This window comes from Guillardia theta (genome assembly GCF_000315625.1).
Source record: "Guillardia theta CCMP2712 unplaced genomic scaffold GUITHscaffold_141, whole genome shotgun sequence".
NCBI classification, from domain to species: domain Eukaryota; class Cryptophyceae; order Pyrenomonadales; family Geminigeraceae; genus Guillardia; species Guillardia theta.
In genome coordinates this window covers 78,936-92,696 of record NW_005434533.1, presented here as the reverse complement: position 1 = coordinate 92,696, position 13,761 = coordinate 78,936, and the positions used below count along the sequence as shown (strand labels likewise).

General features: G+C 56.4%; 5 protein-coding genes across 5 annotated transcripts in view; 3 read left to right on the top strand and 2 right to left on the bottom strand.

Moving 5' to 3' along the window:
- The window catches only part of GUITHDRAFT_160229 (hypothetical protein), a gene marked incomplete at its 3' end in the record, with an annotated part of 6,447 nt that extends 4,006 nt beyond the window's left edge, over positions 1-2,441 (bottom strand). The window contains exons 1-10 of the mRNA XM_005821570.1: positions 2,151-2,441; positions 1,311-2,021; positions 1,074-1,260; positions 973-1,028; positions 868-918; positions 784-822; positions 664-732; positions 542-604; positions 287-335; positions 166-209 (exon numbers count right to left, since the gene is read on the bottom strand). Of these exons, the coding sequence (XP_005821627.1) occupies positions 166-209; positions 287-335; positions 542-604; positions 664-732; positions 784-822; positions 868-918; positions 973-1,028; positions 1,074-1,260; positions 1,311-2,021; positions 2,151-2,249 (1,368 nt within the window). The 5' untranslated portion in view covers positions 2,250-2,441. The remainder of the gene's footprint in view (positions 1-165; positions 210-286; positions 336-541; positions 605-663; positions 733-783; positions 823-867; positions 919-972; positions 1,029-1,073; positions 1,261-1,310; positions 2,022-2,150) is intronic.
- Positions 2,442-2,596: 155 nt separating this feature from the next.
- On the top strand, positions 2,597-4,615 carry GUITHDRAFT_98013 (translation initiation factor 3, subunit E). The gene is made up of 5 exons (XM_005821569.1): positions 2,597-2,692; positions 3,125-3,242; positions 3,303-3,742; positions 3,795-4,409; positions 4,456-4,615. The coding sequence occupies exons 1-5, from the start codon at positions 2,603-2,605 to the stop codon at positions 4,552-4,554; spliced, it is 1,362 nt and encodes a 453-aa protein (XP_005821626.1). The 5' UTR covers positions 2,597-2,602; the 3' UTR covers positions 4,555-4,615.
- Positions 4,616-5,651: 1,036 nt separating this feature from the next.
- Positions 5,652-6,366, top strand: GUITHDRAFT_80379 (hypothetical protein; the record flags this gene model as incomplete). The annotated part of the gene is made up of 3 exons (XM_005821568.1): positions 5,652-5,912; positions 6,111-6,221; positions 6,268-6,366. 3 exons carry the CDS (start codon positions 5,652-5,654, stop codon positions 6,364-6,366), a joined length of 471 nt encoding a protein of 156 aa, XP_005821625.1.
- A 1,845-nt stretch (positions 6,367-8,211) lies between these two features.
- Positions 8,212-9,922, top strand: GUITHDRAFT_90426 (hypothetical protein; the record flags this gene model as incomplete). The annotated part of the gene is made up of 4 exons (XM_005821567.1): positions 8,212-9,088; positions 9,285-9,427; positions 9,585-9,650; positions 9,725-9,922. The coding sequence occupies 4 exons, from the start codon at positions 8,212-8,214 to the stop codon at positions 9,788-9,790; spliced, it is 1,152 nt and encodes a 383-aa protein (XP_005821624.1). The 3' UTR covers positions 9,791-9,922.
- Positions 9,923-10,136: 214 nt separating this feature from the next.
- Positions 10,137-13,577, bottom strand: GUITHDRAFT_119189 (hypothetical protein; the record flags this gene model as incomplete). The annotated part of the gene is made up of 15 exons (XM_005821566.1): positions 10,137-10,237; positions 10,397-10,448; positions 10,593-10,702; positions 10,754-10,845; positions 11,044-11,117; positions 11,316-11,372; positions 11,571-11,611; positions 11,657-11,714; positions 11,836-11,904; positions 12,121-12,195; positions 12,239-12,367; positions 12,416-12,532; positions 12,640-12,699; positions 12,750-12,890; positions 12,936-13,577. 15 exons carry the CDS (start codon positions 13,575-13,577, stop codon positions 10,137-10,139), a joined length of 1,818 nt encoding a protein of 605 aa, XP_005821623.1.
- Between the last annotated feature and the right edge of the window lie 184 nt (positions 13,578-13,761).

The window sequence follows — 13,761 nt, the reverse complement described above, 5'->3', positions numbered from 1 at the left end:
CCATTACCAACAGTCCTCCTAGCTGTTGGCACCGCCAGCCCTAACCCAACAAGCCCCCCCCCCCCGGCCTCGAGTGGAGTCCCCCAGGGGAGGAGAGGGGAGGGAAGGACAGGACAGGAGAGGAGGAGGGTGTGTAGAGGAGGCAGAGGGATGAAGGAGAAGTACCTGGGGTGGATAGTAAATCATCCATGCAGTCTGGCCCGGACGTCCTGCAGAAGCTCAACCGATTCAATGCAGTGGGGACATAGCAGGAGCAGGAGCAAGAGGAGAGGGAAAAAATAGTCACCTGTAGGGAACTCGATCGATGTTGGTTCGGAGAGGTACAAACTTTTGATCTAAACGAGAGCAAGAAATCAAATTGAGAGAAAAATGAACGGACAAGAAGACAAAGGAGGCAGAAAATTCAGGATGTTTCAACAACCACGGGCGAGAGAGAGGGCGAGGTGGGATGGATGGATGGAGGGAGGAAGAGAGGGAGGAAGGGAGGGAGGGAGGGAGGGAGGAGGGAGGGAGAGAGGGAGGGAGGGAGGGCGGAGGGAACCTCTAGTTTCGATGATTTCTTCACAACAGTCAGGTCCGACTTCTTCGCTGGAAACTTGGCGATCTGACATTGCAGGATGTCAAGACAAGCTGGAGCAGCAGCTGTAAACTCCTCCTCCTCACCGGAGCGATGACAAGCTCTGTAGGCTGCCGGGCGGAGCCTCCGAGGAAAGAGATCTTGTCTTCTGATACCTGCAAGGCTGCTCCTTACCAACGAGCTTGCACAGGATGAGAAAAGCTCACAGCGAACCCTCCGACATGGGTGTAGGAAGAAGCTATGTTCTGCGACAACTTCACCTCCTCCCTCTCCACGAGAGTTCCTTGTACCTCCACCTTCCCGTTGGAAGGGTCAAGAATCGACAGACGGCTCCCAGCCACCTTGGGCTAACTTGCGGTCACTGCCCTTCCCTTCTCCAGCTGTCCTCGACCCACCTGCTTGATGTTGCAGAGGATTCTTCCGTCGGGGAGGAAAACGAACGGCTTCGATCCTACCGGCAGGTGTCAGAAACCAACATGAGATTGTCAGGTCTTACCCAACTTCCACATGGGACCTGCGAACTCTGCCTCCATCTCCTTCACCGCAACAACTTCTCCTTCGTCTGCATGTTCATCAGAAACGAGAGCATTCTTTGCGGACACTCCGACGAAACCTTCTCTGTAGATGTTGTACCAGCCAGAGCGATCGGAGATGAAGTAGAGCTGACCGAAGGCATCCCAAGTCTGTTGAGGCACGTCACAAGGCGGAGCCGGCACGGACATCAAGCACGTACAGGGTTCATGATCGACTCCTGCCCTGCCGCCAGCACCTTCCTGCTGGCAACCTTTCCGCTCGCATCCAGGGCTCCCCGAGTAAGAACCGTCGCGTCCCACGGCATGTTCGGGTGTATCCAACTCACCCACGCCAGCTGCTCCCCATCCTGCGACAGACGAGGAGAAGCGTAAAAGTCCTGCCCATCCACGAGCACCTCAGGAGGAGTAAGAGCAGCTCCCTCCTCAACGTCCGTCTTGACCGACCCGATGAAGTTTGTCGGCTCTCCTTCTCTACTGTGATCCTCTACCACACAGATCAGGCGGCTCCTGCGCTCGTCCACGACCATGTCGGAGAAGCGAAACTTTCCCTCTGGGGTGATGGGAACAGGATCGACCCCTGGAAACGCCAGCTGAGCATAGATCCTTTGATCCACGAAGTTCACAAAGTAGATGACGCCTTTGTTAACTATGAAGTCCCCACCGCCATACTCGTGAACGCGGCTGCGCACGTTGAAGGAGGGAGGAGTCAGGTCGACAGGCTGCCCTCCCTCCATCTTCACGATAACTTGCCGACCTCCTTCATTGGGACGAGACTCCAGCCAGTACAACTCTTCGCCATCGAATGTCGGCGACCCCAACCCAACAGTCCCGTCTGTGATGTCCTTGGAAGTGATGGGCGACTCCCACTCACCGTAGGGGACAGTAGAGGCATCGGGGGTCTTGGCCCTCTCCTGCTCCCTCTTCTTCGCCCACTCAAGAATTTCTCGAGGACCTTCGCCGTCCTGGATCTCTTGCTGCATCCTAAACGAGACCCGGCCAGACCTCAGGCGCGGCGAGCTCCTGTAGTGCTTGAGGCTCACAGAAGAAACAGGGGACGGCCTGCGGAGACCGATCGTCGGAGTGAATGCGAGCGAAGGCGCCACGAGAGTGAAGAGGATGGGCAGGATTGTGCGCTGCATCCACAATATCTGGAACGACGTCGGGAATCAGGGCGCAAACAGCCTGGATCAGGCAGAGCTGAGAAGATTGCCAGCCAAGAGAGGCGAGCAGGCACACAGGCTTCCAGCTGAAATGTCTTCAGGCTACGAGGAAGGGGAGGGAAGGGGGCGCCTGGAAGAGGAGGACGAGGAGGAGGTCGCGTCGACGGCAGGCTAGCAGACCATGAAGCGGCCTCGCAGGGGCTTGCAAGGGGATGAGGGTAATAATGTAACGATCAGTTGACCGTTACACATGCATGGAGAAGAGAATAACGGTTGTGATAACGGTTATCTTTTTTTTCGACGGCAGGGCAGCCCTCGTGGCATCGGCGAGGATGGCAGGGCTGGATCTGGTACCGCGCATGGCGCGCTATCTGGACAAACACTTGATCTTTCCCCTGCTCGAGCACGTCCAGCAGCAAGGAGTAAGCCTCTCCCCTCCCCTCCCCCTCCTGTTCCAATCCTTGTTGGAGTCTTGAGGTTCTCTTCTGAATGGTCTTACATGCATTGGTTTGTGTGCCATGGATGTTTGATCGCTGATATGGTGTATCTGTTTCGATTGATGCTTTACATGATCTTTTGTACTGAATTATTCATGTGAACTTCTCCGTTCTGTATGGTAGCTCGTCTCAGATTCATGTTTCGTTCTTAGGATGAAAGCAGTTCTATTTCCGGAAAATTGCTATGTTTCTCAGGAGATGGGAATTTGTGCGTGATGTACGTTTTGCTCGAGTATGGAACGAATTCATATCTTACAAATTTTTATATTTGATCGCTGAACTCCATGTTGAATGCGTGATTACGACTCTTATGCCGGATTGATGCAAGATTTTGCTCGGCTCTGACTCGGTTTTCAGATCTATGCGGAGGAGGATATCTTGAAAGCCCAGTTCGACTTGTTGCAGAAAACCAAGCTCATCGACTCTGCTATCGAGAAGTATAAGGCGATCCACAAGACTGAAGACGTTCCGGAAGGTACAAAGTTCAATTTGATTGATCTGAACCTATCATGATCATACTGAGTCTCTGATGCAGCTTTGAAGAACCAAAGGCAGGATGTCGTGCTGCAACTGAAGGCCCTCAAGGCTGACTGCAAGCAGCTCCTGACTGTCATCGAAGATCCTTCCCTCAGCAAGATCAAGGTGGAGGGGGAGAGCCGCGAGAAGAGCGCGCAGGCATACAGGGAAGCGTTGGTGTCACTCAAGGAGAAACACAATATCATTCCCGAGCACGTGGAGGCCCTTTACAAATATGCGAAATTGTACTTTGAATGCGGAAATTATGGAATGGTGGAGGGATCTGACAAGATGGGAGCTGCTGAATTCCTCCCCATCTACAGAATGCTCACTGCCGATCCTAACTCAGAGAATGCTTTCTCTGCTCTATGGGGAAAACTGGCGTCCGAAATCCTCCTTGGCAAGTGGGAGGAGGCGGCAGATGATCTCCGAACGCTGAGGGAAGCGATCGACACCAAGGTGAGAGGATGCTTGACTCGGTTGAATTCGATTCGCTGATCCACCCGCGCAGCACTGGTCCAACCCTCTGCAGCAGCTCGAGCAGCGTACTTGGCTGGTGCATTGGAGTCTTTTCGTGTACTTCAAGCCTGAAGCCAGCAAACTTTCTAACTCAAGGAGCGAGGTCATCGATCTCTTCTTCTCTCCTCCCTATCTTCAGACCATCCAGACAAACTGCTCGCACATCTTGAGGTACCTGGCAGCAGCGGTGATCACCAACCCCCGCCGAAGAAACGCCCTCAAGGACCTTGTGAGAATCATTCAGCAGGAGCACCACACGTACAGGGACCCCATCACAGAGTTCGTGGAGTGCCTGCTGGTTAACTACGACTTCGATAGCGCACAGGAGAAGCTCAGGCAGTGCGAGAAACTGCTTGCGAGTGACTACTTCCTGCAAGGATTGAGCGAGGAATTCATTCAGAATGCAAGATTGTTCATTTTCGAGACTTACTGCAGGATTCATCAGTGCATAGACATCTCTATGCTTGCTGATAAGTTGAACATGGGACAAGAAGAGGCAGAGCTGTGGATCGTGAACTTAATTCGTAATGCAAGACTAGATGCGAAGATTGACTCGGAAAAGCATCATGTCATCATGGGTAGCACGAAGCCGAGCGTGTATCAGCAGGTGAGAATATTTCAGTCTGGCGATTGATAGCTGACCATTGCTTCAGGTTTGCACTAAGACCAAGTCTTTGTGCTTTCGCTCTTACGTGCTTGCGGGAAACTTCACCAAGCAGAGATCAAAGTACGATAGGGAAGACGATATGTAGAAGATATTTGGAAAGAGGGGATTTTGAAAAGCTAGAAATAAGATATTCTTCGATGCAAAGTATGTGGCAATGTGTCACCGTTCACGGTCGTCCGATCAATCGCCCGGCGCCAGCTGAGCCTGAACGCGGCGATCACAGACAATGACTCGCGGCCGCACTGAAACAGGCGGCTGGCAATAACAGCAGCCGCAAAAACGGTGAACTTGGAACAGGACCGGACTGCCCCCTCCCGGCGAGCCGGAGGCTGGCAGGCCAGTCCCGGAGACCAGCGGCCTCTGAGGAGAGTGACAGGGCAGGTGACTCAGCTGAGCCAGTGACTGGGTGCAGGACTGGCAGGACCAGTGGCAGGACTGGGTGTGGGCTCAGGTGTGGGCTGGGGCCCCCGGGTGCAGACTGGCTGCAGCCTCGGACTGGCAGGCACTGGGCAGACTCTGAGGCAGACCGTACTGGGGTGTCACAGTGTGGGAGTGAATGAGCGGGGATGAGGTGCTGGAAATTTCAACGGCCTGCCATGTTCGCCACTGGACTTGATGAAGCGTGCTGAAGGGAGGAGGAAGTAGAGGAGGAGTAGAGGAGGAGGAGAGGAGGAGAGGAGGAGGAGGAGGAGGAGGAGGAGGAGGAGGAGAGGAGGAGGAGAGGAGGAGGAGAGGAGGAGGAGAGGAGGAGGAGGAGGAGTAGAGGAGGAGGAGGAGGAGTAGAGGAGGAGGAGGAGGAGTAGAGGAGGAGGAGGAGGAGGAGGAAGGAGGAAGAGGAGGAGGAGTAGAGGAGGAGGTGGAGGAGGAGGAAGGAGGAAGAGGAAGAGGAAGAGGAAGAGGAGGAAAGGTTGTGAAAGAGCTGAAACCGATAATGAGATAGCAGAGAGGGGGAGGGGGAAAGGTGGAGAGAGGAAGAGAGGTCGGAGCACCATGGACTACAAGTCCAAGGTGTCACGTGCCCTGACGGAGCTGCCTGAGTTCAAGGACGTGAGCTTTCCGCTCTCAGAAGAAAAACTTGCTGAGATGGTAAAGGCGATCAAAACCAGATCAGACCTTCCGTGCCCTCCTCGCCCTGATGTCCCGCGGCTCAACCTCACGAGCGATCCCACGTCCCGGCACAGGATGATCCAAAAGTACATCGAGGGGTTCGAGTACAACTTCACAGGAGAGAACTTCTTCAACGTCAAGGGAGTTCGTCAGAACCAGAGTCTCTTCCGAGTTCTGGAAGTCGCCAAGCGCGTCATCCGGGAATGCTTGCCCATCAAGTGTGTGGAGGCCGTTTACTTGGGCATCTACCTGACGCAGACCATGTCGGATATTGAGAGACTCCCCGTCATCTTTAACTCCGAGATCGATGGCCACAAGTATGGACACATCGTGCTGGTAAGCTTGTCTCCTGCACCCCCTCCTTCCTCCCTCCCTCCCTCCCTCCCTCCCCCCTTCCCTTCCTCCATCCCCTCACTCCCTCCCTCTCGTCATCCCTCCACTACATTCCCTTCACTCGCGTACCTTGACTTCTCTGCCTTTCCCTCCCTCCCTTCCTCCCTCCCTCCCTCCTACTGCCTCATCCTTGCATTGAAGGTGATCCGCTACAACTGCAAACTTGGCGCCATCGGCCTCAGTCGGCGACCGGACCTCATGTTCAAGGAGTGCGAGTACAACAGCCTGTCCGAGATCCTCTTAGAGTACAAGGTCTGCCGTGCTGTTTCGTCTGTCTCCTCCTCACGTCCCAGCTCAGCGTTCTTACGAGCGCTGGTCCCATCGACTGCACAAGATCAAGATCGGGAATCTCATCCCGCATGAGGCGAGTCGTCGAGTAAGTGCGGTGCCCTCCTGACTGCTCTCGTCAGGGTTCCAACCGTCTCAACGACATTGTGGACTGGGCAAACACTGTAATCTCCCTCAAGACAAACTCATGGTAAGAAGACTCTTGACTGCTCCTTGTGCCCTCACAATCTTCATGGAAGGGAAAAGACAGATGAGATACTTCACAAAAAGGCAAGGATCCTCGGCTGGTGGGCCCCTGGTGGACGCTGAAGGGCTTCAGTCAGCTGACCTCCTGCTCAGGGAGCCGAGGGAGCTGATTCTTCCAGTGTGTAACTCCAGGAGCCGGACGGCAGCGACGGCAGGTGAGAGCACAACGTAGCAGCTGCCGCCGCTCGAGTTGACCTGTACGTGACAGACAAGGCGCTCGTAGTGGAGGGAGACGGTAAGATATTGTTGTGTAACTCCCGCCCTCTCCATCTCCTCCTCCTCTCCACCTTCCTCACCCTCCTCCTCCTCCTCCTCACCTCCTCCTCCTTCATCCTCCTCCTCCTTCATCCTCCTCCTCCCGTCCTTCCTCTCGCCGTCTCCTCCTCCTCCTCGCCTCCTCCTCCTTCATCCTCCTCCTCCTCCTCCTTCATCCTCCTCCTCCCGTCCTTCCTCTCGCCGTCTCCTCCTCCTCCTCACCTCCTCCTCCTCACCTCGTCCTCCTCACCTCCTGGGCAGAGAAGAAGATCGGAGATCTGAACGACGACGACCCCGATGGCTTGATCGTCGACGACCCTGCAGGTCATCGCACGCACATGTGAAGGAGTGAGAAAGCTGAGTGAAGCAGCAGGAGCGTCAGGTGCAGCATCCGCCAACGTTAGCAGACCCTCGTTCCTGGGGGTGTAGGTGGACAGCAGCTGGGGTCGATCTAGGAGAGGAGGAGGAGGAGCGGCTGGCAGAGATCTGATCATAAGGACGTGGCCATTGATTACGTGGGACCGGGCGTGTAAAGTAAGTCTGACTTGAATCAGGACAGTAAATATGAATAACTTTACATGTCCCCTCACTTCAGCTCGCACTCAGCGGCTGCAGCCCGTAGTTCACAGACGAGCACCCCTGGCAGTTGTTGTTACCGATGATCATCTTTGAAACCGTGTCGTAAGCTAGGTCGGACGCGAAGAAGGACTGTACTTGGCCGCCACTGTAACCGTGTCACAGTCGGCTGAGGCCGGGCCGCGTGCCCGGGCGGGGGCCGGGCAACAAACCGGGCCGTGAAGCCTGCGGCGCCCGGCTGCCCGCCGAGCCCCCCGGCCGGCCACGGCGCAGGCTCCCGTCACTCACCGGGGGGCCAGTATGGTACTGAGTCAAAGCACCGGGCCGTGACCGGGCCTCCGAGTCTCGGAAGAATCACGCCGGCCATGCCCACCGCGCCCGAGTCACTGGCAAGCCTGCTTGCCGCCGCGTGCTAGGCCGGGCTGAGTCCGAGTGACGCCGGGTTGCCGCAGTGACTCGCCGTGACTACCGGCGACACTGACGGTACCGTAGTACTCCGAGTACGGTCGGCCCCGCCGCCCCCCGGGCCCGGCGCCTGCCCCCCCCCGGGCCTTCTGAGGACTGCTCTCATGACTCTCAGTGTGAGGGACTGGGCGGCGCTGAGCCTGCCATAAGCCTCCAGGCTTCGAAGGGCGGGCCGACGGAGCAAGACTGGAAGGGCGGGCCCCCGGCCGCGGCGCGGGCGCGGCCCGGGGCCGGCGGGGGCCGTTGGGGCCATGGACAACGCCCTCATCCCCGCGCGGATCGGTAGAACATGCGAGAGAACATGATGGATCTGCTGCGGCTGATGGCGGCGCTCGTCCTCGTCCTCCTCTCCTGTGCCGCGTCCCCCTCCCCCTCCCCCTTCTCCTCCCCCTTCTCCTCCAACGTCCCTCACATGCTCTCCGGTCCTCCATCCTCCTTGCCCTGCTTCGGCTCCCTAGCCCGCCCCTGCCCGACGCTCAGGCTGCGAGGAGGCGCAGAGGTGGGGAAAGGAGACCCACGATGGATCGTACAGGACAGGGAGGATGGAAGAAACTGTGGTTCCTGGCACTGGGAAGAGAGGGACATGATGCCATGGTCAAGACAGCAGCTGGCTGAGCGGGTGAAGGGTGTCAGGTCAGAGATGTCCAACTTCGAAGGGCTCAGTGGGTACCTGGAGGTTGTGAACGTGACGAGCATGACGGGTGACTGCGTCATTCATCTCCGCAAGGGACGCCTGTGGCCTCTCTGCGATATCCGTCTCGTCCTGTCCCTCGAAGGAACCTGCAGCAAGGGCTCGGGGTCGGAGATTCCGCTCACCGCCGAAGTTGTCTTCCCCGAGGTGACGGTCGACGACAGGAACGAGCTTGAGATCGAGGCTCGAGTGCTCGGCACAGGGGAGGAGAGAGCAGCGGCTGGTCGATGGCTGCGGAAGGATGGGACGAGAGAGGTCGTGAAAGCTGTCCAGGCCTTCCTGGACGACCTCAACGCCAAGGCCTCCTCCTCCAACAGCGACTCGCCGCCACGAGACACGGAGAAGGTGAAGGAGGCGGCAGAGAAGATGGCGAAGGTCAACAAGGTGATCGAAGAGCCCAAGACGCCGACGACAGTTGATCAAGGTGGAGACGAGACCGGGGACCTCACGATCGTCGAAGAGTTCTCGGCCCGCCCTGACGACATCTGGGACTGCCTGATGAACGCTGGGCGTGTGAACGCCTACACAAGATCTTCTGACGCGATGATCGAGTCGAAGCCAGGAGGACGATTCTCCATCCTCTCAGGCCTCGTCACAGGTCTGTGCTGCCATGCTCCTCGTTGCCAATCTCACTGCCAACATACTCCCTTCGCTGGCCCTTCACTTCACTCCTCCATCTCTCCTGTCCTCTATTCCTCTCTCCCTCCTCTCCTCTCTCCTCTCTCCTCTCTCCTCTCTCCTCCCCCCCGACCCCCCACCAGTCTCGAGCTGCTCTTCTGATCCGCGGGATGCAGGCGGCTACGAAGAGGTGGTGGTCAACGAACACTTGCGAGGGAAGTGGAGGATGAACTGTTGGGCTCCTGGAAAGTTCTCCAACCTTCGAATCACCATCCGAGACCGCGGCGCGCACGAGGGCTGCACGCTTGAGCTCCTGCAGGTGAGAAGCCATGGCGGGAGGAGGAGATGACGAGGAGGAGAGGATGTGGAAAGGAGAAGGAGAGGAGGAGGAGAAGGAGGAGGAGAAGGAGGAGGAGGAGGAGGAGGAGGAGGAGGAGGAGGAGGAGGAGGGGATGGAGAAGGCTGACACGCTGCAGGACGGCATCCCCAAGCGAGAAGTTCAGAACACTGAGAGGTTCTGGAAGGAGAGGATCTTCAAGCAGGTCCCAAATACTCCCTCTTCCTCTGAGTCTCTGTCGCATCTCTCTGGGCTGCTCGCTGACTTTTCCTCCCCTAGATCAAGCTTGCCTTCGGCTATGGCTCTGTCAGCGGCGCTCCTTTTTCTACCCTTGGCGGCATGTAGTGCACGTCGCACTAACTTCTTGAGCCGCAAGCAAAGTTTGCGCTTCAAGCTGCTAGAGTCCTGCCCTCCCCTCCTTCCCTGACGATCGTCCGAAGGGCTGAAGTTGTTTCTGCTGCAGATCGCATAGCAATCGCTCCGTGTGTTCCTCCCGCACTCCTCCTCCTCCTCCTCCCTCCTTGCCTCCTCACACTGTCCTCACTGAAGAGAGGGGGACTTGTTGTTCCAGCGCTCCCCGGGCAAACCAATGCTGCGATTGCAAATTCATTCACGTTCGGGGAGGGGGCGTTTGAAGCCAAGGAAGGGAGGAGGATGTAGGGAGAGAAGAGGATGAGGGGAGGGGGAGGGTTCAAGCATCCTCCACCGGCCACGGCATGGCGAGAGCGTTGCGAGCGACGTCAGTGACATCGAGACAGTAGCAGAGAGACTCGAGGAGCGACGTCGAGCGATCTGACGGACAATGGTGAGATCATGAGGACCCGAGGGAGAGATAGAAGAAGGTGGAGGATCCGAGAAAGAGGACGAGAAGGGGGCGGGGTGAGACTGGAGGAAAGAAAAGGAGAACGAAGGTGAAGGTGATGGGAATATGAAGATGAAATGAGGGCTTACCTGATGTGAAGACTTTCTCAGCCAACAGGTCTGCATTGAAAGCACATTCCTCCTGAAGTTCCGTCACCCCAGCAGGCAAGGAGGGAGGAGGTGGAGGAGCGAGGCGGAAGAGGAGGAGAGAGGATGGAAGGCAGAGAAAGAGGTGGAGGAGGGGTAGGGGGAACGGGCGAAAGAGAGTAGAGGCAAGGGAAGTTACTCGATAGGAGGGATTCTGAACTGCTGGCACGTTGCGCCGGATCCAAGAGGACGTGAGAGCTTTCTTCGCTGCCTCCGAAACGTTGAGGCAGATGGGAGAGAGGGCAAGACCTGGAGGAAGGGAACAGAGTGAGGGGAGCGAGGAAGGGAAGGCAGCGCTACCTCGCCCCTTGAGGGAGGAGAGGAGGAGGAGGATCGTGACCAGCCAGTTCTGGGTGACCCCGTCGAGCTTCCTTGACACGCTGCTGGTCGAACTGGAGAAAAGAAGTCAGGGGGAGGAATGTGAGATGGAGGAGGGAACGAGAGGGGAGGGAGAGAGGGAGGGAGGGAGGAGGAGAGAGGAGGAGAAAGAAGTCACGAAGGAAGAGGAGGGAGGGAGGGAAGAAGGCAGGAGGCAGGAATAAGAGGAGGAAGTGAGGGACTATCGGGAGGTGTGGAGCAAGAAGCAGCACCTGTAGTCCAAGGGATCAATCTGTCGCAGGTTTGACTTGACTGTCTCCATCCTTTCGCATCCGCACACCAATGACTAGTAATGATCAGGGATCCCTCCTTCTCCTCCTCTGCCTCTGCCACTTGTTCCTGCTCCTCTTGTTCCTGCTCCTCTTGTTCCTGCTCCACTTGTTCCTGCTCCTGCTCCCCACTCTCCTGCTCCTTCTTTCTCCTTTTCCGCTCCAAACTCTCCCCCACTTCTTCTCGCTCCTCCTCCTGACTTTCTCAGACTCACCAGGCCTATGAAACCTAATCCCCACATGTCATTGCAAAGGAGACGCTTTCCCCGAATCTGCAGGAAGAAATCATCATGGAACTCGTTCTTGCAAGCAAGTAAAGGAGATGGTGGTGGTGGTGGTGATGATGATGGTGAAGATGATGAGGACAACGACGATGAAGGTGATGGTGGTGATGATTGCTGAAAGGCGATGAAGATCATGAGCATTAGTGCTCAAGGCGATGAAGATCATGAGCATTAGATGAATCTCACCATAGTTTGTGCAACAGGGTCTTTTGTCAAGACCGGAGTTGCTGTAACACCATCAGGTCTCTTCAAAGGAAGTGAGGGGCAGTTACCACTCCAGTTCAACGCCGGCAGGTCGGTGAGGCAAAATCGTCCACTAGCATAGAGCACCTGAAGCACAAATGTTGAGAAAACGCTGCTGCTGCTGCTCCTCCCCCCCCCCCCTCCTCCTCCTGCTCCCCTTCCTCTCCTGCTCCTTTCCTACTCTTCTCCTCCTCCCCTTCCAACTCACATTGGCTGCCTTGAGGTCTCCATGCGGAACGCCAATGGCATGCAGTCGCCTCAGACCTCGCAGGACACTCTAATGCAGGAGCATCAGGAAGAGCAACAGGGTGAGGGTGAGGATCAAGTCCAACACAGGGATGAAGAGGAGGACGAGGAGGAGGAAAACAGAAGAACATGTACAAACAACACAGGTGAGGGTAAGAGGAGAAAGAAGGGAGCATTAAAGAGGCAGGCAGTGGGAACTCAGGAGACGAACAGCAAGTGCAGGGGATGAGAGAGTTCTCTTGTGTACCTGCAAGACCAACGTAGTCACGTTGTCTTGCGCTCCCTTTGCCCAGAGTTTCTTGCACAGCCCTCCCACATCACCCTGTCGTCAACGTCACCGAGCCAGTACGCGTCATCGTTCGCACCTGAGCATGAGGGAAGACGGAGACCAGGGTGAAGACAGGCTTCAAGTCCACAGCCATCGGGACCGAGTTTTCCTGCTTTTCTTTCGATTGAGTTTTTCTCAGCAGCAAGGCAGAGGCCAGCTCAGATCCCTGCTCCCCGGTCCTCGTCAACGTGCGAACAGGCTGGCGGCAGCTTACCTTTATCCTCTTGATGTCATCTTGCCTCACAACCGACAGGTGCGAATGAGCCTCCTCGTGCCCCCGATATCCTTCCGACTTGCCGTCGTCTACATTCACTTCGCTCGGTCTCCCCACCTGCTTGCCCGTCTCACGCAGAAGAGGAGGGAGGAGGAGGAGGCGAGAGGAGGAAGACGAAGGACGAGGAGGACGGGAAGGCGAGAGGAAGAGGAGGGGTTTCTAACCTTCACCCAGAACCAATGGGAAGGAAACATGATCCCATTCACGATGGAAACTCCTGTAAACTACACCACAAACGTGATTCTTCGTCACACCCTCTCGCACGCTTCCCTACCATCCCCCCGTCCTCATCCGACTCGATCTCGCACTCTGATGCTGATCGACATTTCCCACTGCGGTAGTTCAACGATCCTTCCTTCATGACGTTTCTCCGATGCTGCACCAGCCGCTTCGTCGCATGCCTGAGTCTCTCGTCCTACAAGCTCTTCACTCACCAACAAGGTCCACAGCTCGGCCTTACCTGGAACTCCTGAACGAACTCGAGGTCCTCCCAGGCTTTCTTGCCGATCCCAGCTTCGAAGATGGTAGTTCGGTCTGGCTTGAAGATCGCGTCGTTCCTCAGGGCCGTGGGGATCGAGACTTTATCGTTTGCCACCTCCTCCAGCATCTTGTAGAAGGCGACCCAGGTAATTCCGTGCTTCATCGACCGCATCGGCTGCATGCGATACGCGATCCCACTCTCTGGGATTCGGATGACGACGGAGAATCCACCGACGACATGTTTGATGTGCGACGTGTTGCCTGTCCGAGGGATCGGCTGTCTGAACCCCTCCACTTCTATCTTGTCGTCCCACAGGGAGTTGAGGATTTCGTCCAGGTGCGCATGAACATCATGCAAGGACGCGCCTTGTAAGTTCTGAGATGGCGGTGCTGATCCTTCCATCCACTTGAGGTGACTGTCCTGCACTCCCGCGGGTTCAGAGCATCGGGGGCTCAACGCCTTCTTGCTTGTTCTTGCTCGAGCAAGGGCTGGGTGTCGAAGGAGAGCAGTGTGCTGTTTGGGGAAGAGCGTACAGTGTCTGAGGGCGAAAGGTCTGATGCAAGTGAGATGGAGGAGGAGAAGGAGCGAGATTCTGACAAGAACGTGCGATCTCATTGTCATCTTAGCTGCAATGGCATCAAGACCTGCACACAAACAATCTCGTTATGCCTGCTCCGTCTCTCTCGATGAGAGGCAACATCTCCATCTGACTTTCATCTTGCAACGTGTTGAACAAACAAGGGGAAGGTCGAGAGACCTCATGGAGACTGTCAACATCTCCATGGGTTTAAACTCTGACGTCAAG

Coding starts and splice junctions, on each gene's coding strand:
- GUITHDRAFT_98013 (XM_005821569.1), top strand. CDS start 2,603: ATGGCAGGGCTGGATCTGGTACCGCGCATGGCGCGCTATCTGGACAAA. Junction 2,693..3,124: donor AGCACGTCCAGCAGCAAGGA/GTAAGCCTCTCC, acceptor CTCGGTTTTCAG/ATCTATGCGGAGGAGGATAT. Junction 3,743..3,794: donor GGGAAGCGATCGACACCAAG/GTGAGAGGATGC, acceptor CCACCCGCGCAG/CACTGGTCCAACCCTCTGCA.